A 25,005-nucleotide genomic window follows, 5' to 3' on the forward strand; every position below is an offset into this window, starting at 1 on the left:
AATAACGCTGACGAATGATTTGTTCTGTTCTCTTCAAATGTTCCACTGTGTCTTGACAGTAAAGCAGGTAAATCAAAGTCAGCCATTATTCACTTTATTATTTACATATTTGCTGTCCATCCACTGTGAGAAGAAAATGACAAGGGGCATTTTTCAAATAAAAAGAGCCCAAAACAAAGTGTCAAGTATAACTGATAAACTGTGGAAAGGTCTTGGGCAACACTTCATATATTTATATTTTTTTGAGGAAATGGTAAAAAGGTGCAGTGATTTATGGAAACATCTACAAACATACATGGAAATACAGTATATAAGACAAAAACAGAGTTTGTATAATTCTAACAAGCTTGAAAGTCAATATTTGGTTTGACCACCTTTATGCAGCCTTAACCTGAAGGCAACATTTCATGAAGTCATCTTCAGGAACGGTTCTCCAGACTTATTGAAGGACATTCAGTGCTCTGCTTTGAACCGTTGGCTGTCTGTTGCTCTGTTCTCAGTTAAGATGATCCCACACTGCTTCAATAATGTTGAGGTCTGGGCTCTGGAGAGGCCGCTCCATCACTGTTAGTGTTCCAGTTACTGTTTTTCTATCCAGGTGTGCTTTCACTGCACTGGCAGTGGGTTTGGAATTATTTCATGCTGAAAAATGAAGCAGCTGCCAATCAGATCCCTTCCAGTTGGTATTGCATCATGGGTCAACATTGGACAATGCTGTTCTCTATTCATAATTCCATTAATTTTGACAACATCCCAAACACCACTGACTGAAATGGGGCCCTGAACCATGACAGAGCCTCCACCGTGTTTCACAAGACGGCTGTAGGCCATCACTGCTGTACCTCTCTCCTGACTTCCTCCACACATCCTGACAATGATTGGGTTAAAACAGAAATTTCAAATTATTTATTCATCTCTTCTTCAGACTTGTTTCCCCTGATTTTCTGGCCAGTTCTGTGTAATTTCTCATACCTCAACATTTATCACCGTTTCCTTTCCTTAAGAATAGTTTCCCGACAGATACACTTTCACCGAGAACATTTCTGATGAGCTTTCAGTGAACAGCAGAGGGATCAACTTCTTTAGTCCTCCACTTTTCCAGCTTTCCCAGATTGTTTAAGGACACACTGCACAACATGACAAGATTTGCCATATTTTGAGTTAATAGCTTTTTGGGAATCACGATGTCGGTGCAAAATACTTTTCTTTGTCGTTGTCTCTTACATGTACACACAACAGTGATTCATCCCTCAAGTTAGGTGCTTTATGCTTGACTCATAGGTCAGTGTTATGAATCTTAACAAAAAACAAAATGTTTCTCTGAAAAAAGTCAGGCACAAAGACTGAACTGAAAATCATTGAAAAATCAGTCAAAGACAAAGTTTGAAAGACCTTCAGAAAGAAACTACCTGCTTGGAAGCAAAATATATATATATTAAAAAAAAAAAAGCTGCTAGTGACTTTTGCACAGTAGTAGAGTTTACTGATAATTAAAATCATAAAAACAATTTTGATTCCCGAAGGTGGATCATTGTGGTTTGGGAGCAGTTTTATGATCTTTTTAATGCCCAAGGAGGGAAATTAAGGATTTCAGCCCCTCCCATCCAACTAATCAATAAAAAATAATCTCCAAAGAGCATGTCACGCTTTTATTTCAGAGCATGATTCTACACAGTTTCTCTTTGCAGCTCATTAAACTAAAGATAAAAGTCAATTAAAACGGCATCCAGAGCTGTTTTCTTCTCTAGCAGGAAAACTCTTGAGCCTCATCTCCTATCAGTGTGTGTGTGAAGGCATGCTGACACGAGGATCTCAGTCATTATGGCGTGTTTGGGTTATGACAGGGTACTCACACGCCACATGAGGGTGAGGGTGTCTGAGAGCTATGCGGGGACACAGTATGTTATCTCCTGCTGACGTCTCAGGGCAGGGGCCGCTGGTGACAAGAAAACAGAGAGGGAAAAGGGGCGATATCCTTTCTTAAAAAACAAACTTCACGCTGTAGATGCAGGGTTTTACACACCCACACAATTCCTTCCAAAATAAAAAGAAAGAAAGAAGGAAAGAATCCAAGCTCCAAACATGCAAATAAACATAACTGCGTTGCTGTCTTCAAAGTTAAAAATGTATGATTCACTTTCACTGACGTGATGGAAAACAAAGATCTGAGATAATTATCTATTTGAATCATTACCGATTCTTCTCTGCTGCTCGTTAAAAGGTAACAGGAAACAAATGACACTATGGGAAGAAATGGTAATAAGCAAGACATTAAATAACAAGAAGCATGTAGAAGTAAAGTGAAATCAAGCAAAGGATGGTTAATGAGATCTTTTAAAGCTTTCTCTCAGATGTCCCAAGAGGGACTCAACAAGGCAGCAAAAACATAAAACAATATAATATATAAAGACTGAGAGGCCAAAATGGTAAATGTTGGCTCACTTTGTGTGTGTGATCTTTCCTTTAAATGCATTTCTCCATAATATTACAACAGTTTGCAATAAATAACTTACTCAGTGGCACTTTTTTCTCCAGATTTTCTGTGTCAAACAAATCGATATTTGTTGGCAGGAAGTGCAGAAAGTCCAAAAATCAAACACTTGTGAATATATATCAGGTGTGAACCAATTTAAACAGCAGCGTCCACACTTGAGTGCTGAAAGACATTTTCTTTTAAAACAACATGAAACATTGCTGCAAATAAGAGTCTCTCTCTTCACAACTTGATCAGCTGTCATGTTGTATTATTCACCGTCACATGTGAGTTCCAGATGCTGCACAGCTGTAACAGAAATGAGGCTGAGAACAATAAACAGCAAACAGCGTGTTCCTGAGACTCCATTAGGGGCAGTTTGATAGAGCTCATTATGGCTCCTGTGGACAAACCGTGAACAAGTTTGGGAACAAACGAGCCCCATAAAATATAAAAGCTTATCCTGGTCAACATCTATGAACAGAGGAACCCTCCCCCTAAACCACACCCACTCCCTGCAGATTTCAGGATCACATCTGAGGGCAGAAAGAGGCGTGGAAACACGTTTAAAAAGGTCAGAAAATAAATAATCTTAAAACACAACAGCCAGCTTGGTCCGCCTGCTGGCATCACCGAGCACAGCTGAAGGATCTGCTACTTGTCGTCTCCAACGTCGGTGCGTTTGTATTTCTCCTTAAACTCCGCGTGCTTCTGACGCAGGATTTCCGTTTGCTTCTTAAAACCATTGACCCTGAAAAACCGCAAATGAAACAGCATCAGAACAACAACATCAGAGAGAAGCAGGGGGAAAAAGGAATCTGAAGCTCAGTGCACACACCTCGCCCTCTCTTTGGCTTCATTGTAAATTTCTATGATGATTCGGTCTTTCTCATCCATGAAGTTAGTGTGAACTTCTTCCAGTTTCCTGAAAGCATCAGAGGGAGGTAGACAATTCCCTTTTAGAGAGCTTAACCTAAGAACTCAGCAGCGCTCTTTATTTATGGGTTTGTACAGCTGTTAGAGGAGCTGCTCACATCACAAAGAAGTGAATCTCAACAAACACATGTGGCACCACGTCAGTGTGTGAAAGCAAACTCAAGGCCGCGAGTTGGGAGGTTGTGCCAACACACATGGCACTGAGACACGTCCGCAACATTCCTCATTCATCTGGATGTGAATGAGCAGCAAATAAAAGGACACAGTGTGGACAACGAAGGACAGGATGTGAGCAAGAGGAAGTTTACCAAATGCACACTTCTTTCTAATATTTACAGTTTAAATTTAAATACAAAATGCTGAATGCTCAGTCGGTATCGTGTGTGGGGTTTTTACTTGAAGAGGACGGCATGGGCTCCTATGCTGAGCATCATAGCGACGACACAATACGCCACCAGGCGGAAGTTCCTCTTCCTCCTCTTCTGCTTCTCCTCGGCCATCATCTCTGGAGTGTGAGGGTGATGAACCTGCTCCCAGTAACGGATGTTCTCATAGGCATCCATGCTGATAGGAAAGGCATGAGAAGATTGAGCGTTGTTTCTGATGTCACTAGTCAATGTAATAAGCACTTGTTGTAATAACTAAGGTTGCTCATTTGATTTGCAGTTACACAAATCGTGTCTGAACTTCAAGAAACATTAAATGAAAATGACAAGTGATAGTCATAGTCTGTATATAAAGGATGGAGCTTCCAGAAGCTCCAGGACTGCAAAGTAAATCCAAAGCAGATTTATTTTTTTATGTCCACCAGGAGGGGATTCCTCTAGCTTCAAAAAGTCCAGATGTATAGACGTTTATGAGCAAATGACCCTACTGATCTCTCACTCGCTGACCTCAGTAAACAATTTCCTAATGAGTTTATGAGCTCAATCTCAAGTTCAAATTCTTGAATACAACACAAAGTTCATTGTCTAAAATACTGGATGCTGTGAAGATGATTTCTCAACCATGGAAATAATTCTGCAATTTATTTGTCTTCTGTGGTCAGTGGACTCATTCGTTTCATAAATGTAACAGATTGTTGATTTGGCCACTGCTAAAGTTTTTCCTTTCTTGCAGAGCTGTTTATTTCGTTTAACTAGCAACACAAGTTTATTTTTTACATCATGGTCTCCTTGGACCTCATAAAGAGAATTCCAGTGACCAGGTACTAAACATAATCTCAACACTGCAAATCTTTTATGTGCTTATTTAGTCCCTGAATAACAGGAGAAAAGGCCTCAGTCCCCCGAAACTGTGGGACTGTGGATAGAAATGTCTGTAATTCAAGTGTGACACAAGTGTAGTTGTAAGACATGCTTTTTTATGGCATTAAATATCGGGGCAATTGAAAGTAAATTCCATGTTGCAAAAGTTGTGAATCAGTTGGCGTATATGATTTAAACATTGTCGTCCCCATTTTTTGTGCCTTGAGAAAGGAACTCCCAGAAATAGATATGCAACAGCGTCAGTCACAAATTCTGTGTTTCTTTTCTAAATCTGTCCCTTGGTGCTTTAAGATGACCGCTGCTCTGGCCTGACATTATATAAAAAAGGTGAATTTTTCAGATGTGCACTTCAACCTTTTCAGACATTGCCCGTCAGAGCTGTACATGAGAACATCAATGACGGTATCAGCTGTATCTGACATTAAACAGTCTTTACCCTGCATGCTCCTCAGTATAGTCTGTGTGACATCCTGTTGAGCCCATGAAAGAGAATTAATTGAACACATCTGATGCTGACAATCTCCTGTTTTACTGTTATACATGTTAGAAACAACGAAGCCCCAAACACTGGGGTTCCTGTGTGAAATTTGCTGCTTTTAAAGATGACACACTGTTAATGTAAAGTTCATAAGCAGTAACACACTAATGGATGTGGGTGAATCCTCACCTGCCTCTGTAGCTGGGGTCAGTGGAGGCAGATCTGAAGACTTGAGCACCACCATACGGCTGTCGTATTTTGAAGTCGTACTCCTTCCTACTCAGATCTTTGCTCAGCACCCTGTAGGCCTCGTTCAGCTGCACAAACTGGCTGTGCAGTGCCGGGTTTGACGGGTCGCTGTCTGGATGTAGCTGCACAATAAAGGGGACAGAGTCAGCAGCAAATTCTCCTCATGAAGCATGAAAAAAGAAAAGATCTGGTGCAGGTCAAATATGCAACCATTAACAACCGAAAAATGTTCTTACTTTTTATGACAAATAGATTTTTGTTTTGCACTTTGAACCAAGCTTCTTTCTCACCCTTTAATGAGGCCAAAGCCACAAAGTAAACACACATACCCATCCTTATTTAAACTGGGAGCCATAGCTTGAAAACAAACAGTGAGGAAGCCCACTGTGGGAACAGTTAGCAAGCACAAAATGTGCTGTGCAAGGCTGCCCTCGTGTGGCCACATGTTTTATTTAAATCCAAATGGGAATGATACCTTTTTGGATTTGTCAAAAAACGCATTTTTGATTTCTTCTAACGTGGCATCAGATTTGACTCCCAGGAGGTCATAGTAGGTCGCAGCTTTTCTGCGGTGAGAAAGCAAAAAACTCAAAACCAAGCAGGCACTCAGACCTGTTTAAACACAGAGTACACAAACACAATCATCAAGGTGTTCTCAGCAACTCTGCCTAAAACCTAAAGGCACACATTCACTTTGTCTACCTTTGCGTATAGCTTTGGGAGAACAGCCGCAGTCCACTCTTGCAACACCAAAAACAACTCTGGCACAGACGTAGCTGAGCCTCCAACAGCATGATGGAAATTTTTGGCGGTTCCACACAAGGACCTGAGCAGAGAGGACAGATGAAACAATGCAAAGACCCAAAGCCAAGGCACTAAGTACTAAGTGGGCGGGCTCCAGATACTGAATTTAAATATGTTAAAGTTATAAATGTCTAATTATCAAAAGGAAATAATGCTGGGAAGAAGCTTCTAAGGGACAACGTTTTAACAGTTGTGTAAAAGTAACATCAAAAATCAGCATTTTATTAATTAAAAGTGAATAAATAACTGAAACAAATCCAGAATATCACCGTTATGTGTATCTACAGCAGTTTCCAGGAAGCAACAGAATCAATTTTTTATTATTATAAATCTTGACCTGGAACTGCCTCTGAAGCTATTACTGATATGATATATTAGTAATAAAACATTGATACTAGTGATACTAGAAGGAAAACAAACAAGGAGAAGTAGATTTGAGTCATTATGTAGCCCAGCACCGGAAGCAAATTTGAAATTGTATTGTACTGTATTGTTCCCCAGAGAAAACTCTACTTTTTATTATCGTCAACATTTTTATTCATATTCATTCTTCACAATCATCATCATACTTTTTAATACATATATATATATATAGATCTATTTATTTTTGTTAAGTTTAACAAAAACATTGCCTCACCTTCAATTTTTAGACTCCTTTCGTATGAGATCGTCAGAGACTTATTTTAGTTACTGGTAAAGATGCTTACGCTCACTTATCTCACCAGATCGCTGGGCAAACAACAGGATTGAGTTGATTCTACTGTATATAGTATTTTATTTTATTCTATTCTGTACAGTTGTGTACTGTATTTATTCTTATTGTATTCTAATTTTTGCTTCATAACTTTTGCACTGTCCACTTCCTGCTGTGACAAAACAAATTTCCCACGTGTGGGACTAATAAAGGTTATCTTATCTTATCTTATTATGCTGAGCACATGTCGAATGTCTCTATGAAATAAATGTTAAGCCTAAAACCAAGGTTGGAAAACAGAAACAGCTGCAGACTTATGTCTTTGCTAACTGCCCATGATATTAATTAAGGAAACTATTGGCCTTGACCAAACAACCACATAACCATAAATCAGCCCAGGAAACCTTCAAAACAGCTCACATGAAGTCTTAGGAAAATCTGAAGGAAGACATACATTTTGGACTAACAGTATTTTTCTTTTAGTTTTACAGCTGATTCTACTGACAAAGACCTCCCCCCACAGCCCTTCATACTGCACTAAAGTAATGAATAGGTAAAAAATTAAATGACAGAAAAGCTCCTGTTTTTTCACTACTATAGAATTTTTATTATTATTATTATTATTATTATTATTATTATTATTATTTTACTGTTGAAAAATATTTATCCAAACAATATTCCTGCTTATCTGGAGTACTCTAGTACTCCAAACTTAATTCTCTCCAGATAAACCCAGTTCCTCCTGGGAGATCCCAAACCATTCCCAGACAGATGAAATATATAATCTCTCTAGCAGGATGTAGGTTTACCCTGGGGTCTCTTTCCAGTTGGGTGTGCCTCCAAAGGGATGTGCCCAGGAGGTGTTCTAAATAATTGCCTGAAACACCTCACATGGGTCCTATCAACAGGCAAAATATCTTAGTTTAGTTTTTATTAGCCTGCACGTTAGTTATTTTTTCTTTAGTAGGTAATGTGTGGTACTAGTCAGTCACTAGCTTGGGTACTTGGTTTAGTTTTAGTCAACTACAACTTAGCTGCAAACTGCCTGTTTTCTCTGATTTTACCTTTCACTGTCTTCCCATTGAAAATGTCGACGTCAGCATCTGTCCCCTTATCTGTGGACACGTGACTGAGGACCAAAACAAAGGGATGAGGTGAATGACATGTTTTCAAAGGGATTAAACAACTAAAACAGGGGGCAATTTGACACCTTTCACAATCAGCTGAAAGGTCACAACACGACCTGTGTTTCACTTTGACCCACTCACGTTAACTACATTCAACTGCTACAATGACAGCTGGCTTTGCACATCAGTTATTACGTGTAATGTTCACATCAGTGAAGCAGAAAAGCCGACTAACCACATCATGAGATTCAGCTGGAACACTTTGTTCTGCTATCAGAGAAGTGCTAATGCTAGCCGGGTGTACCGGCGTTAGCTCTAAACTGTTGAACTACGTCATCGACAGCTTGTTAAAAACTGTATAACTAGAGGCGTTTTAATAAATACGTAAAATAAAAGTCAAACACATTTTCAAATAAGGAGTGTTGTAGAAGCAGAGCTGACTAAAGGAGGAGAGGTGACATACCAGCGGAGGGCAGTTTCATAACATCGCATAAGCTCGGCGCATAGAGCCAACGTCAGTTAGATCAAAAGTCTACAAAATAAGAGCGCGGGCCTTCAAAATAAAAACACCACCATTTTCGGGATTAAAGAGTAGTTGAGTGATGAACACTGATAAATAAAAAGTAAAACATCAAAAAAGAATAATTTAAATAGGGGTGAGACGCAAGAACTTTTAGTCCGTTATTCGCAGCATTTATGTGTGCAGCATTCAAACGTTCGCCAGAGAAGCCTTTTTTTGGATCCTTTTCAGAGTCACTGTTAACAGATTCCAACATGTCTCCAAGAAAACAGAAAAAAAGAGAAAACGTAAAGCCCAGCGCTCCTCTTTGCAATCGAGAAGACGATACTCAACTGCAGAAGATGTGCTTGGAAGAAATGCATGAGGAAAATCTCATGAACAATCACAATACGCGACACCCGCCCCAGCCAGAGTACACCAATTACATCTGGGAAAGTTTTTTTAAACAACGAACGGAGATTATCTTACTGAGAGAGCACTGTGAGAGAAGGACCGATGAAGTAGATAGACTGTTCAGACAGCTTCTTGATAAGGAAGATATTCAAAAGGAGAAAGAAATGGAACTCCTAGACATGCGGGGAAGGATCTTTGAGCTCCAAGCAGAGCTTAATAAAGTACAAGAAAAACCAACAGAAGAAATCCTCCAACAGAAGAAAAACGAGAAAGAGAGGGAAAAGGAAGGGTTGAGTTTCTTCGAAAGAAAGCGCAACAGACCATGAAAAAGGAAGATACGGATTGCAAGCTTCAGGACAGCGAGAAACACAAGGAAGCCTTGCAAATAAAGCTTGATGAAGCTCTGCAAAAAAATCAAGAACTCCTCCAAGAAAAGGAACAAATGGACATAAAGCAGCGCAAACTACAAGGCATGGAGGAAAAGTACAAAGGGCTTCAGGCAAAGCTTGATAAAACACTGAACAAAAATAAAGAGTTGCTTCAAGAAAAAAAGCAACTAGAAATTAAACAGAAAGAAATGGACTCCAAGCTTGAAGGCGTGGAGGAAAAGTACACCGCGCTGAAAATAAAGCTTGATAAAACAGTGCAAAGAAATAAGGATTTCCTACAAGACAAAGAACAGCATGACACGAAACAGAAAGATCTGGATTGTGAGCTTCAGAACATCAAGAAACACAACCAAGGTTTGCAAGTAATGCTTGATGAAGCTCTACAAAAAAATAAAGAAATCCTTGAAGAGAAAGAAAAACTGGACATAAACCAGAGAGGCATGCAGGAAAAATACAGAGCGCAGCAGGTAAAGCTTGATGAAACGCTGCACAAATATCAAGAGCTGCTTCAAGACAAAGAACAACGGAAAAGAAAGCAGAAAGAAGAAAAACAAATTCTCCAGGACTTTGAGAGGAAAAACCAACAGCTGCAAGACCGTTATAACAAACTGAACTCCAAAACAACTGAGCTGGAGGGGGAAAAGAAAAAAGTGCAAAGACAATGCTCAGAGATGCAGAGTAAGCTCAGTGACATGCTGAGAAAAAACACAGAACTGGAGAAACTTTCCAACAACTTGAAGTGCAAAAACACTGAGGTGCAGATGTTAAAGCAGCAACTAGAGAAAACAAACACAGACCTGCAGTGTACACTTCAAGAACTCGAGAGAAGTCAGCAGCTACAAGACACACACAACAAATTACAACAGAGTTATACAGAGATGCACGAGGCAAAGCTTATGCAGGAGGCCAAATGTAAAGAACTGAAAGAAAGGCTGGAAGAAAAACAAGCCAAATTAGAAGAAGTGGAGACAACATGCAGGAAACTTGAGAAGGAAAATACACAAACAATTGATGAGTTAAGAACCCTCGTCCTAGAGAAGAAAGTGCTGGTGGAAAAGATCATGGAAAAGAAGAAAAAACGCTTCCGCTTCTTCTGGAGGAAGAGCACTCCTGCTTTTTCTACTTTTTCTTCTACTGATGTCACCCCGTCTTCCTCCTCCACCGTTGCATCGTAATTTTCACCTCTCCTGACACCTCTCCCTCCCCTATTTCCCTGTAACTCCCCCCCCTCTCTCTCTTTCACCCTCACCCCCCAACCAGTCCCGACAGTTGACTGCCCCCTCTAGAGCCTGGTTCTGTCATAGGTTTCTTCCTTTAAAGGGAGTTTTTCCTATCCACTGTCGCATCCAGTGCTTGCTCAGAGGGCATTGTTGGGGTTCTCTCACCTCTATCTCTTTCCTCCTTTCTATCCCTTTCCTTTACCCTCTTCTTTACCCCCCACCCCTCCCCTCCTTTTCTATTCCCCCACCTTTTCTATTTCCTTAATAATTGAATAATAAACACAATTGGCTACATTTTAAATGTGTCTGATCCACGTCTTCATTCAAGAATGAATTGTCTTTCTCACGGAGTCATGTGTATTTTGTGTTTTCCTCGGGCTGGTGATCCTCGCGGTCGTTCAGCCCCGGAGTCCAGAGTTTTAGTGTTTTAATCACATTTAGTGTTACGTTTTAGATCACCACAATAGGATATCCATAATTTAGGGTTCAGGCATTTGTTTTAGTTCAATATCGTATCATTCTATGATTGAGTAGTTTACAGAACCTTCAGTCAGCAGCAATAACTTCAATTCATTGACATTTGCAAGCATTCCTTTATACACAGCATTTCAGTCAGGTTGAGGTCTGGACTTCCATGCTGTAGATTTGCTGCTGTGCTTGGGGTCATTATCCTGTTGCATGGCCTAATTTAGGAGAAGCTTTAGCTGTCGGTCAGGTGGCCTCACATTTGACTCTAGAAAACTCTGGCATACAGAGGATTTCGTCAACTGCAAGGTGCCTATTCTCTTGTAGCTGCAGAACAAGCTTAAATCAAAAAATTATTCACTGCTACGAATCCTGGGATAGGGTGGGCCATGAAGGACACACCCGAACCATCCTTCAAATCCAGGTAAAAGGAGGAGGCATTTGTGGGTCACATTTGGAGCAGCCTTTGTCGCCTGGCTGTGATGTAATCTGCCATTAAAGGCAGCCTCTGAATCACAAAACAACCACAATGGACCAAAGTGCTGTACAGTACTGAAAATTAAAAAAAAATAAAAATATATCTACAAAAACATGATACTGAAATTTAAAAAAAAAAAAAAAAAAAAAATCTACAATGTGCTGTACAGAAGATTAAATACATAAAAACAAATAGAAAGAAAAGCCACAGAAAAGGAAAAAAAAAACTTTGTACAAATAAATAAACAATAAAATCAAATCAGCTGTCACCAGGGTGTACCCTGGACTGGCGCAGGGCTAACACACAGACAACCAGTTGCACAATTTAGAGTTTCCACGCAATCACAGGAGAACATGCAAACTCCACACAGAAAGACCCACAATTTCATAACATAAGGTCACCATTTGCCCAACAACTTCACAAAAGCTGGAGAATTTATTGCTGGACCATGTACTCTCATGTGCCAGTTAGGAGTAGAGAATTGGTTTTAGTTACAATGAAACCATTTCTCTTTTAACACATAAACAGTGTGGATGCTGAAGAGCTTCATCTGTCATGGAGGTGACCAATAACCCAATGGTCACTCTGACAAAGCTCCAGCATTGCTGTGTGGAGTATGGGGAACCTTTAAGAAGGACAATGACTTCTGCAGCTCTCTGCCAATTAGGCCTGTATGGTAGTGTGGTGGCGCGAATGAGGGATAACCGGGGACGGCAACTAAGATGTTGACAACGTCACCTGGGGGAGGAAGTTACACCCCAGGAAAGATTCCTCTATCCAATGTAAGTGTTACACTGGCTACCAAAGCCCACAGACTCGTTATTAACAGCAGAGAGGAGACAGATGAATTTTACAAATTAAAATTTATTAAGAAGAACTACTAAAAGCATAGAATTGTAAAATCAGAAAGGTACCTAAGGTAGCAGGGTTGAGACGGCAGGATAGTTAATTAAAAACACTTTATTAACAACTGATTAAAATGACCAGACTCCCTCCCACGATGCTCTAAAACAATCACAGATTGATTAAAAAACAAACAAACAAAACAATACTAAACAAAATAGTGGAGACCGGCCACTTGAGGAGGCAACCTACAGGGAGGAGTGCCCAAGGATGCTACCAGTTACTCACCCGTGTAACTCCACTGCAGACCTCACTGTCACTCACACTGAAGTCTAAATGGTGCAATCTACCTATGCCCACCTCACGTGCCTAGCCCCTCAACAAGCGGCCGCACCTCCACTAAAGCAATAAAACAAAGCATAAAACGTTAAACAAATTAGTAAAAGAGATCTACATAAAACAACTACACCCCAAGTTACTGTTCTTTATAAAAAGCATCACATAACAAACAAACAAACAGCATAAGACAAGACAGCAGCAGCATGGCGCAATCCACTCTCTAAAGGGCAATACTAGAATGAGTAGCTTTCCTGAGGAGATCTGCAGTGCTTCGCTGCCTAATGCTCTCAGCCCCCTTAGATGGTAAAAGACTACCAAATGCCTCCGTGTGGTAGTGAAGCGCAGCTGTTTCTTATAAGGCCGCTAATTATCAGCTGGGAAGGTGTGGGTGGTAGTGCTGCATTCGTGGACATCACGTAAAATCCTACCCCAGAATCTACTTCACTACAGTAGAGTGTCCAGATGGAAGCCACTCTTCATTAAAAGGCACATAACAGTTAACTTGGAGTTTCACTGTCACAGAAGGCACCTGAAAGACTTTCACACCATAAGAAACAAAATTCTCTGGCTCTTCTGTGAGCTATGGCGGAGCTTCCATAGAGAACAGGTGGGTGAGGGAAAGGGGAGGCAGGAGGAGGAGAGACCCGAGACGGCCGCCGAGTGTCAGGTGAACTGATCTTCAGGTAAGAAGTTATGACCTGCAGTCTATCTTTTCTTTTCTTTTCTTTTCTTTTCTTTTCTTTTCTTTTGACAACGTGATTAAAATCATGTTCATGTTGTAACGACATTCATATTATAATAGTATAAAATAAAAATAGATACAATTAAAACTATGCATTTTCAAACAATAAAAAGTCACTCCAGAAAAGAATTAAAAGTCAACTTAAAAAGAAAAGAAAACTAAATTAAATACACACAGCGCTGTGCAAACGTTTGGAGCCTCCACTCATTTCCTTGAATGTCAATATTTGAAAAATATTGAGAGGGTGCTGAGGACTTTTGGACAGCACTACATTATTTATTTATTTACTGTACAGCACTTTGGTCCTGTGCTGGCTATTTTAAAGTGCTTTATAAATAAAGTTGGATTGAATTGGATTATAATTAATATTAAAATAAGTTTGTCTTATAACTATAATTCATAAATATAATTTACATTGTAGAAATATGCACAAAATTTATATTTTTTTCCACATCTGTCAGTAATATCTTACTGACAATATAACATTATTATTATTTACACTCTTTGCCGCTAGGTGGTGATAAGAAGCAAATTTTTGCCGTTCGTGGGAAAAGAGGAAGAAACCACCTTTCGCTGGTTTGGCTTCTTCTTCGCCTACCTCGGAAACGACAGGTAAACAAGCCACAAAACGTTTGTCCTTATTTGGTTTTATAGAAAATCAACCAGACAATATTATCTTAGAGTAAACGAGAACACAGGAGTTGTTATGTTAGACGTTTATTTTATCAGGAAGTCGCACTTCCTATTTAATTCCTTTCCAGCTCTCCGGTTCATTGAAAGTTTTTGACTGTTTTTAGTCCAATGGTGGAAAAAATTGGGAGCTACTGGTTAGTAAATAAAGAATAACTTCATTAGCAGTAACAAATCAGGAGCTTTTATGTGAGTAAATTGACGCTGAGCGGTCACGTTTTTAATTGTGTCTGTTCTCCTTTTCAACCTCGCTGACAAATCTGCATTGAACAAACTGTTGACGCCTTAAAGAAGTTGTCCTCCCGTTTTTGGTTATGCCACTGCACCCAATGCTGTCATGATCCCACGGGCCCTGTTGAAATTGTCATTATATCCCCCTGAATCAGAATACTTTATTGAATTAGAGGATGACTGCAGTATACTTACAGCTCACCTGGACCTGCATTTATGCAAACATTAGGGCTGCTTAGTTTAATTAGTTAAATCAGTTATTTTGGTCAATTATTGTGTGTCTATTTAAAAAAAATCATGCATTTTAAAGGTAGTTACTGCCATGATAGTAACAAATTTCTAATATATTTAGAAATCTTTTTTTAATAATTTGATGTTGTGCTTCCATTAACCTTATCCATGGTCAGATTTATTTGCCTGCTCTAATCTCTTATATGTGGGTGCACTTGATGTGTGTCTTTGTATAACAGGAGTGGACTTATTAACCTGCACAGAGTTGATCACCTCACTTGATTTGATGCCTTCATGGGCCTTAAGGTTTAAAGCTTCAGCTGAAACAGCTCACATTTTCTTCTTCTTTTGGCTGTTCCCTTTATGGGTCACCACAGATGATTATCTCACCCTATCTCCAACACGCTCTTCTATCACACCAACCCTCTGCATGTCCTCCTTCACTCTATTACTCTTCTCCATGGTCTTTCTTTTTTCCTTACTTCAAGGCAGATCCATCTTCAGCATCCTTTGTCCAACATGTCCAAAAGATCTCAGCCTTGCCTCTCTGATTTTGTCTTCAAAGTGCTCAACCTGAACTGTCCCTCTGATAGACTCATTTCTAATCCTGCTCATTCCTATCACTTCCAGCAACCATCTTAACATCTTAAACCATCCCACTCCAAGTCTTCTCAAAGAACACAACTTGGATCAAGTAACTGATGCTTCCAGTGAAGAGCCGCAGTGGGAAATGATGGACCCTGAGGTGTCTGTGCTGCTGCACTGTGCACACTGGCATGGGCTGCTCGAGTCTCAAGTACAAGTGGAGCTTTCAGAAAGGTGCAAACATACAGTGCAGTACATCCTTTAAATACTTTTCATCACACGTCATGTAAAATCAATTCCTCCTCTCTCAGGTTTAACAGGCAGACAGATCTGGCTCTGGAGCGTCACATAGATGAGGTGTGGACGAAGCGGGTGTCCAAGGAGCCGTGGCTTTTCAACGGGGCAAAATTCAGGCTACATTCTTTCTGCTTAGCAGATCCACAAAATCCACCTTCCACTCCGTTGTCCCATGGCACCATTTTCCACCACACAGAGGACCAAAACAATCAAGGACAGAGGGATTTGGGTGAAATACATAACAGGTGTATAAGTCAGACAGAAAATGCTGAGGGTGCCTCTAATCATGACTACAGAGAGTTTAATGGCATTGCAGACAAACTTCCTCCACACCCTGCACCCCTCCTCACTCTGAGGTTAGGCCTCACGTGCTACAAGGACTACCTGGGGACAAACTGGTCGTGTGGGGTGGCCAAGCTGCGACAGCGTGGTGAGGCCGAGTTCGGAGATCCTCTGACGCTGCTGGCTCAGCCTCTAGGTGTCGGTGCCATACTGTGCACCAGCAATGGTCAGGTGGTCATGATCAGGAGGAGCCAAAAGGTGGCAGAGGCGGGAGGGCTCCTGGATATCCCCGGAGGCCACCCAGAGCCAAAGGTGATATGAATAAAGAGGATTCAGTCTCACCAAAATGCTTGATGTGTTGCTCATATCAACCCTGTTGTCCTCAGGCTGTGTGTGAGCGTCTAGGACAGAGGGTGTGTGAGGAGCAGATCGGCATAGCCATGATGGAGAGGAAGCCAGAGACCATCGTCTCAGAGCTTTTCTCCTCTGTGTGCGCCGAGATCAGAGATGAGGTGAAAAGTCATTCCTTTTCTGTTTGTATTCTTTTTATTCAGAATTGTAATGTCGTGTTTCACGTTTATGCACGTATACTTACCGCCAGAAGCCTGCTAGCAACTCTTTTTAAAGAGTCTAAATGGTGTCAGCAGATTTCCTTCAGTGAAATACCTCAAAATCAGAATTCTTGTTCAATCATGCATGTCATAGGCCCCACAAAGTGAAACCAGCTTCCAGAAACTTGGCACCACAGTTTGACTCAGCCCTAATATTTGATCCACACATCAGAAAATTTACCAAGTTTTTTTATGAAGTGGAAAATTGTTAGGTCAGATCCTACACATGGGACCTCACGACATCACAGTGTAAAACAAGGATTTTATGCCTAAAGCAGTATTCACACAGTCACTTTTCTTTAATAAAACTTTGCACCAGCTGTTTTGTCTAAGTAATGAAAGGTCTAAAATATTAATATTATTAATTTTACTGTTCTGTCCCAGGTGAATATTCCTCTGAGCTCCCTAGGACCGCCCGTCCTGATGGGCGTCGCTCTGAATCACACCAGCGCTGGAAGACCGAGTGCCGAGTTTTACGTCAGGTAGTCGTCGCTTCAGTTTTAATCCATACTGTGAAACCTGCAGCACAGATTTCTTGAAGTAGGTGTGTCAGTGAAAGTTGCTCAGAAAATGAAAGTATGGCAAAAAAATTTATAAAGATAAAATCATCACGATGACCACATCTCCACTACTAAAGACTGCGTAGTTTTCCATGTGGACTATTGAAGTAGCTTTGTATGAGTCACAGTTCAAAATAATCCCCTGCAACCTTTTTCTGATTGGCTGCCTCTGGTAAACAGAACATGAGTGGGTGAGGCTTCTGGTCACAGCCAGAGTGAGATGACTATATTAGGGCTACCCTCTCTCTTTGACATCATACAGACCTAGGAGTAGAAAAAAACTGCAATTTCCTGAGCTGACTGAATTAAAAGCACATTCAGGAGCACTGACTGCAAATAACTGCAATGAGGCTTAAACAAATATATATTTAGGCTGTAAGACTACATGATGTGTTATATGTATGTTTAGGGAATCTAAACCTTCTTTAAACTTTTCTTTTTATTCTTGAAATCAATTTGTAACTGGAATCTCACTCCTATTACAAATAATTCTCTTGGAGTTAAACAAGTTCAGTATTAAGAAGAAAAAACAGTTTTACTGCCCCATATAAAAGTTAGATATTTGGGCTTGAGATGAGTAAAGTTAATAGAGAGTTAAAATAGAAACAATAAAAATGCACACCAGTGAAAGACTAAAAGTAAAGGAACAGAAGTAATAATGAAGACAACTGAGAGACCATAAAAGATGACATCACATGATGGCAAGCCTATAAAAAGGTGTCATACAAAATGAAGTCCAAAGTTAAAGTTACTATTAGATTGGGTCTCAATTATCTAACCAGATTTGCCCAGCTGAGGTTAGGAAGGGCAGCATAAAGCTGCACACAATCCTAAATCAAGCATCGTGAAATAATAAATGTGGTTTGAATGGCTCTATAAAGATATAAATTTTAATCTGTGTGCTTTCAGTTGCTCCTTAAATTCTGATGAAGTGAGAAAGTTGTACTGGAAAGGAGGAGTGGAGGCCAGCGAGTCCACAGAAGTCGTCTTTGTCAGCAGAACGGTGAGATGTTACAGACATACAAATACCTGCAGACCAACACCAAAACGAGATTCTTGTACTTGCGTCTGCAGTAGGGAACAAAGTACAATCATCACTTTATGGAGAGATTACAAGCATATAAGGCAATTCTGCCTTTTTATATACAGTAGTGTGAAAAAGTGTTTGCTGATTTCCTATTTTTTTGTATGTTTGTCACACTTAAATGTTTCAGATCATCAAACAAATTTAAATGTTAGACAAAGACGGCACAAGTAAATGCAGTTTCTAAATAAAGATGTTTCTCGTTAAGGTGATTACATCAGAACCGGGTGTGGCTAGACAAATTGAACTCAGCTTTCCAAAGTTGTGATATACCAGTTAATTTATGATAGAACAGATATGGGGGCAATCACTATTTTCACACAGAGCCATGTAGGTTTACTTACCTTTTTGTCTAATATTTAAATTTATTTGATTATCTGGAGCATTTAAATGCAACAAAACTCCAAAACAAAACAGGAAATTAGGAAGGGGGCAAACACTTTCTCACACAGTTGTATTTTGCACACTGTAGGAAGTTTTGCAGCTGGACAGAAGCAGCCCTCTGTGGTCGGAGCTTTGTCCGTCAGCTAAAGGAGCCGTGCTGCTTTATCAGACTGTTAAACCTGACGTAGTTCCAGACCAACGCGGACGAGGCGATGCCAAGTTGACACCACCACATGTGCACAAAGAAACAGACTGATTAAAGTTTGGGGTTTTATTTACAAGTTACTGATAATTCAGTACTGTGTAATTCATTTATACACTGTACAGCAAGAACAAGTAAAAATGTATTAAAATATTTTGAATAAAAACCTAAAGTGTCCATGTCTTTTCATAAAAGATAAAATATGACACTGATTATGTTTGAGCAGGGAGTGTGCAGTTCCATATAATAAAACCTCAGCAGTGTTGGTGTTATGTAATCACTGGTAATGCAGCAGCATTATTCGAGTCCTCTTGCTCCAGGTTCGCTCATGAGTAGTTCTGGTACGCGCTGTAGTAATACCCCTGATCCTGATAAGGCACGCTCCACTGAAATGTGAATGACACAAAATTAATTTAACATCTAGCAAATGCAGCTGTGCTTTTAGAGAGAAATGAGCCAGGTTGGCACTCACGTATCTTGGCGGCTGACTCCATGTCCTGTGAGAGGATGGAGGACCGTGAGGGTGGGGTCTTTTCCTGTAAAGTCGCCGTGTCTTCTCATGTTTGGGGACGGGGGGTAGCAGTCTGCGGGCCTCATCTTTATACTCCTGCAGGAGCTTTAGCGCCTTTTCCTGCGGCAGCTCGACATACTGCAACTCCTCCAGGAGGTCATCCTGCTGCTCTGGAAGACTGCAGCTCACTGGACAGAGAGAGGAAAGTATTACAGGAATGACTGCTGTTTATTTTAACTGTCAGCAGCACCAGCTGTAAAGATCTTTTATAAACTCTGTGGCTCCCAGCACATCTGAGACCTTAAATGATATCAATAAACCGAGTAATGAGAGGAAGAACCTTTCTTTCTGAAGGATTCACGGATTTAACCAAGAAGAATCTGAACCCATTCCTCAGTGTAAATTTACAGGGATTACTGTAGAGACCAAATGGAACATATGAAACAAATTCATGTTTTGTTTCTGATCCCCTAATATAGACCTGTAATGGAACATAATATTACAAATGTAGGTAAACCTTGTAATTTGAGCAGGGCGGTCTCTGGGATGTGTTCACCGTCTCTCATCTGGTGCTGCGACAGTCGCCTTTTCCACTCGTCGCCTGAGGGAAACACCACCACCACCCGACGCCTGAAGCCTGTGAACAGCCGCAGCTTGTGACGGAGTGCAGAGAAGAGGATGTTGCACTGGAAACAGAAAGATGAAGTGAAATAACTACTAAGACTACAGCATAGTGAAATGTTTTGTCGAAGCTCTTTGCTCATAACTGTGGTGGTTACAGTTTAGATTTTATTCCACATATAACTGCTTTAAAGTAAATATTTAATTATTAATAGGACCAAGAAATAATCCCAAACTCCAGACTGCCGAGGCCCGATTTGAAACCAGAAAATCTTCTGCTGCTCATCCAAACCTCTATCACATGAGCCTAAATGAACCAGTTCACTTTGGTCTCCTGACACTTTGCTTGCAGAGGCTGATTCTCCAATAACGGCTTTTGTTCTACCACCTGATAGCAACTACTATCCTTCAGTGAGTTTCACAAGGGGACATCTCATAAGTCTTTTTTTTTTTTGACCGTGAAGCATTACCTGGTCTAGGATGTAGTTTCCAGGAGTTTGGGCAGCCATCTTGATTATTTCAGTAAGACCGTGAGAGGCCTGCTGGAGCCTGCTGTCCCTCTGCCCACCACTCTATACACACACATACACACGGGTCAAACATTTTACATCAGGTGCGAACCATAACCTCTGAATGTGAATCACAGGAGTGAAGAGCGGAGATCTGACTGACAATCATACAAGCGAGCAGCTCCTCCGTTCCCAGCAGTCTGTGCTGTTTCTCTGGATGCTGCTTCATGTAATTCCTCGCCCAGACGCTCTTCCCAGAGGCAGGAAGACCCACCATCAGCACCACCTGGTGGAGCAGAGAGGAAGATAAGACATAACAAAATTGACATGTCAACTGTCAGAAAATTAAATTTTGCACAAACATTCATGGCTCCCATAGGATGATCCTAATGACTCAGGTGATCACTGCTGTAACACTAAACGTTGTCGTTCTGCCATTTTCCCCCCTGCTTACATCCTCCACTCCCAACAATTTTCCACCTTAGGAGCATTTTCTATGGCTAAAATGCTCCGTGTGCAAGATCATCTGAACTTTGTTTAGTTCAAACTTTCAGAGGAAATTCTTAGAAAACATTACAATTCATCTTCACACTACAATTTCAACTTTAGGAGGAGCCTTTAGTAGTAGAAAGATTGGGAATACAAATCTAAATTTGACTCTCACTTCGCACTGTGCTCTGGAGGTTGGAGCTGATGTGGAGCACACCCTTTGCCCAGGAGGAAGAGTGGCCAACGGTGTGAACCCCGGAGGGCCGGGGTACCAGGGTTGAGCTGCAGGGTCCAGGAGCAATTTGAACGAACAGCTCTTACAGAGGACATGAGGGAACAGAGCACGACCCCGTAGCACCGAGGTGTCCGTGGAAAAGGCCACTCCTACAAAACGACCGTTTTTATGGAAAGAGAGCTCAACAGCGCCATCTGAGGAGAAAGACTGGGTGTGTGCAGGTGTGAACATGACACACAAACACAAAAAAATGGTTTAAATGAGAGAAAAGTCACTCGAGCGCTAGTAAAGCTGACTGAAAACATAACTCACAGCATAACAGCCGATGATATCCCCCTCCGAAAAAGGCTCTCCAAAGTTCTCTTCCTTTCTATCTGACACTTTTTTACCACGTCCATCATAACAAAAAGAGAGTTCATCCTCACCTGACGTGAAACCCAGAAGGATTCAGAAGCTTTTTAACAAGTAAATCACATCTACAGACAATAAATATGAAAAAAACTTCATTCTTACCCAGCAGCAGAGAGGAGACGGCCACTGACCAGCCAACTCTCAGTCCATATGGCTCCCTGACTTCATGGTCATCTGGCTGTGCAGTCAACAGTTTCCTCTCCAGCCTCACCTCAAAGCCCACCCTGCCCTGCTGCACCCCATGGGTGAGCCTGCAGCCTGACCACAGCAGGGGGAATTGAGCCCAGAACCGCGGCTGGCCAGAGGATCCATCAGGACTCACCTCGAAGTGCAGGTGAGAGCCATCTGAGTAATCGACAAGGAGACTCAGGGAGTCAAATCAAATACACCCTTGGGGGTTAGTCCAGACAAAATTAAAACAAGTAACTCATAAGAAAACTCAAGCGCTGATTAAAATTTGTGTGGGTGTGTTTTCACACATTTATCTAGTCTGACTTTATCTTCATCTTGTTCCTCTGCCTCACTCCTCTCCGCAGGGGGCTGTGGTGATTTGGCTCTGGTTGAAAAAAAAGAGACATGTCACATTTAATGATTTAAGAACTTCATTAAATCTAAATCTAAATAAAACACAAAGATAAAGATTCCTTTTATGCCGCTGTGCTATGCATTCTGCAGTGAAACTGGATCAGAGCTTATGTTTTAGCAGACGAGCATACATACATTCTTACATGCGTTCACTCATCGTTCATTGCACAGAATAAAATAACAATAATAAAATAGGAAATATTAAAGTATAAATACACATAAATACAGTAAAAATAAAATGCTAATCTGGCCTTAAGAAAAAAAACCTGCTCCATCCACACATGTATACACATAAAAAAAATCATTCAAAGTAAGAATTTAAAACATATTCCTAAACAGTGGTGCAGTAACCAGGACCACAATATTGGAAGAGCTTTAAATCCTTCTTCTCTCTTAAACTGAGAAAACCTATTTTAACATGACCTGATTAGCTCACTGAGAGCAACAGATTCCTTCACGCTCCTGTCTGAGGGAACGTTACAGGTCCTTCCTTCCTGCTGCTTTCAAACTCTTTAATTCATCCAATTGGGTCAGGCCCACACATGCAGAACAGGATTAATCACACCTCACTGCACTCTGGCACTTTTGTACGCAATGACATATATTGCACACATATTTGTGTACTTTTATGTATATATGCATATTTATGTTTATATTTATACCTGTATCTCTATATTTATTTTAATAGTTATCAATTAATATCTCTGTTTCTACTCTTCATTTTATATGAGTGCTTGACGTTTGCTGTATGTGTGCCGCTATGAGAACTCAAGTTCCCTGTGGGATTAATAAAGTCTCTGTGATTCTGGACTTGGCCCACGCTTCGTTTGACTGGGATTTTCCATCAGTGGATGTGGTACTAAAGAAGTGTCTTGGGTGAGAGTTTAAAAATCTTTACAAACTTTATCAAGTTCTCAAGACCAAGAGAACCTACACATATGAAACTCCACAACGAGAGCTCCACACGGTAATTACAGTATGCTGTGGACAGATGTGAGGGATTTTCACTGAACCCGATGCCCTCTGTGGGGCGGGTTTCTTCACCATACTCTACCTCTTGTATCGTATCTCCTCTTTGAACTCGTAGAACGACCTTCCTCTGCCCATGTCCTCCTCTACTGGACCCTCCGCATGCCCCTGTTCTCCTCCCTCCGCAGGGCAGGCAGTGACACCCGCAGCAGCAGCAGCCTCCGAGTCGGGCTGTGGTGCAGCTGGACTGGGCTCAGCCACAGTCTGTGTGGCCATGTCTGTGTAGCTGCGGTCTACTTCATGTCGCGCAGTAGCACCAATCTCTGAGGATGGAGGGCGGACGTCTGCTGGCTCTGTCTGTACTAAAAGTATAGGTGAGCTGTCATGTAGCTTCAGCGTTTCTTCTTCACCGTCTCCCCCGCTCGGCTCCCCCTCTGCTGCGGACCACAGCCGCTCCACCAGCTCAGCCTTCAGCCCTCTACTGTCCAGCCCCAGCTCTTTAAGTCTGGACCGCAGCTCGGCCACTTTTAACTTTTTAATGTCCGCCAGCTTCATTGTTCCCGCGCGAGTATTACGTTTATTTGTCTTTTAATTGTAAATGCGAATTATTTAAGTTTTAAAAAAGCCAAATACAAAGTAAAAACTGTAAAAGAAGAACAGGCTGGAGTCAAAACAACTGTTCAATATGGTGCCTTGGAATTTGATTGGCTCGTTACTTCTTCCTCTTTCTCATTTAAGACAGATACGTTTTGTTTACTGCCATCTAGCGAAAGAAAATGTTACTACATCAACATAACTACCATACCAGGATTTTTGAAAAGTATTATTTTTAGTCGTATAGTTGTTTTCGGGTCAATTTAGCTTCAATTAGTTCATTTAAAAATATTTTAAATAGTTTTTTTTATTTTCAGTGGTAGTTTGTTGTGAATTGTGTTGTGTGAACACAATTCACACAACAAAACTAACTAAAGGAAACGTCTTGATGCATTCTCAGTCATCCAGGCAAGTAAATCTTGTTGAATCAAGTTGACTCTGTTCATCCGGATGAACAGAATTAACTTTTGGAGATAACTAAAGGAAATATCCTTAGTTTGTTAGTTTGGTAAAAAAGCAAAAAACAAACAAACAAACAAACCGGTGCATGATGCATTGATCACCTCTAACATATGCCCTCCATACAAAAATAACTAAAGACCTAAACTAATAAAAACGATGCTAGAATTGAATATTTGTAAACACTAAAAAATAAACTGAAACAAGAAAATCCTCTCTGAAAAAACTAAATAAAAATAAAGTCTAATTGCAAAATACAAAAAATATAACTCTGGCTATTTGTCACAAGCAGATGTTCAGTGTAATTTTAACTCTATTAATAGTGGTTACTACATTATATAAACTTGAGCAGTAACACAAATAAGTATAAGGTAATATATTCAGAAGTGAATGTATTACCTTTGTGTTCCTATTGACACCCTAAAGCAAACTATGTGTTGCAGCATGAGCCCTGTTTTTATCCTGTATTTGTTTTTAATATGGAAAAAAGGTATACCAAAGGACTTAGGCATTGTTCTTGTTGTCCATGAGAAATACAACTGTGGTGGGAATGATTTTCTCAGATATCTGCAGGTCAGGAAAACATGCAAGGACAATTTTTTTTTTTTCCCCACACATTTATTGGTATGTCTAAAGACAACAAGAAAAACATTCTTTCATGAATATTTCATAGACATTCTCTGTAACTTATAGAGATGGTTGTGTGACCGTCACATCATTCAACCACACTATGTTCAAAGTCACTTAAATCAAATTTCTTTCCCATTGTGATGCTCAGTTTAAACTTCAGCAGGCAATCGTGATCATATGATTAGCTGACTGGATATCTGTGTTAAAGAGCAGTTGAATCGGTGTACGTAATAAAGTGTCTGGCAGTGACTGATTGTTGTACTGCTAGACTGCATTCTCTCTTATTGTGCATGGGATGTAAGCTGTGGTCACTGCAGCCCAACACACTTACAGTTAAATAAACGATGTAGGAAATATTTAATAGATATCCAATCTGGCACTCAACACTGTAATTAACATTGTAACCACAATAATATC

General features: G+C 40.5%; 3 protein-coding genes across 6 annotated transcripts; 1 reads left to right on the forward strand and 2 right to left on the reverse strand.

The window, feature by feature from the left end:
* Positions 1 to 1,634: 1,634 nt before the first annotated feature.
* On the reverse strand, positions 1,635 to 8,660 carry dnajc4 (DnaJ (Hsp40) homolog, subfamily C, member 4). 3 transcript variants are annotated; one of them, XM_085431726.1, is made up of 8 exons: positions 8,493 to 8,660; positions 7,967 to 8,031; positions 6,107 to 6,230; positions 5,880 to 5,970; positions 5,345 to 5,526; positions 3,806 to 3,973; positions 3,312 to 3,398; positions 1,635 to 3,224 (listed from the first exon to the last, which is right to left on the reverse strand). In XM_085431726.1, exons 1-8 carry the CDS (start codon positions 8,519 to 8,521, stop codon positions 3,128 to 3,130), a joined length of 843 nt encoding a protein of 280 aa, XP_085287852.1. In that variant the 5' UTR covers positions 8,522 to 8,660; the 3' UTR covers positions 1,635 to 3,127. The 3 variants fall into 3 exon arrangements, with proteins under 3 accessions (XP_085287852.1, XP_085287860.1, XP_085287868.1); XM_085431734.1 differs by lacking the exon at positions 7,967 to 8,031; XM_085431742.1 differs by lacking the exons at positions 5,880 to 5,970; positions 7,967 to 8,031.
* Positions 8,661 to 12,829: 4,169 nt separating this feature from the next.
* nudt22 (nudix (nucleoside diphosphate linked moiety X)-type motif 22) lies at positions 12,830 to 18,654 on the forward strand. 2 transcript variants are annotated; one of them, XM_085431712.1, is made up of 8 exons: positions 12,830 to 13,359; positions 13,933 to 14,030; positions 15,201 to 15,389; positions 15,467 to 16,046; positions 16,121 to 16,246; positions 16,730 to 16,827; positions 17,815 to 17,908; positions 18,462 to 18,654. In XM_085431712.1, the coding sequence occupies exons 3-8, from the start codon at positions 15,301 to 15,303 to the stop codon at positions 18,627 to 18,629; spliced, it is 1,155 nt and encodes a 384-aa protein (XP_085287838.1). In that variant the 5' UTR covers positions 12,830 to 13,359; positions 13,933 to 14,030; positions 15,201 to 15,300; the 3' UTR covers positions 18,630 to 18,654. The 2 variants fall into 2 exon arrangements, with proteins under 2 accessions (XP_085287838.1, XP_085287831.1); XM_085431705.1 differs by lacking the exons at positions 12,830 to 13,359; positions 13,933 to 14,030 and adding an exon at positions 14,037 to 14,245.
* On the reverse strand, positions 18,480 to 23,598 carry LOC146717840 (heterogeneous nuclear ribonucleoprotein U-like protein 2). Its single transcript, XM_085431692.1, has 10 exons — positions 22,991 to 23,598; positions 21,831 to 21,907; positions 21,454 to 21,696; positions 21,253 to 21,365; positions 20,881 to 21,147; positions 20,380 to 20,502; positions 20,178 to 20,279; positions 19,604 to 19,772; positions 19,048 to 19,274; positions 18,480 to 18,961 (listed from the first exon to the last, which is right to left on the reverse strand). The coding sequence occupies exons 1-10, from the start codon at positions 23,458 to 23,460 to the stop codon at positions 18,902 to 18,904; spliced, it is 1,851 nt and encodes a 616-aa protein (XP_085287818.1). The 5' UTR covers positions 23,461 to 23,598; the 3' UTR covers positions 18,480 to 18,901.
* Between the last annotated feature and the right edge of the window lie 1,407 nt (positions 23,599 to 25,005).

This window comes from Copadichromis virginalis, linkage group LG2 (assembly GCF_057382275.1).
Source record: "Copadichromis virginalis isolate Kocher_CV1m ecotype Utaka linkage group LG2, C_Virginalis_male_GT1.1, whole genome shotgun sequence".
NCBI lineage: Eukaryota > Metazoa > Chordata > Actinopteri > Cichliformes > Cichlidae > Copadichromis > Copadichromis virginalis.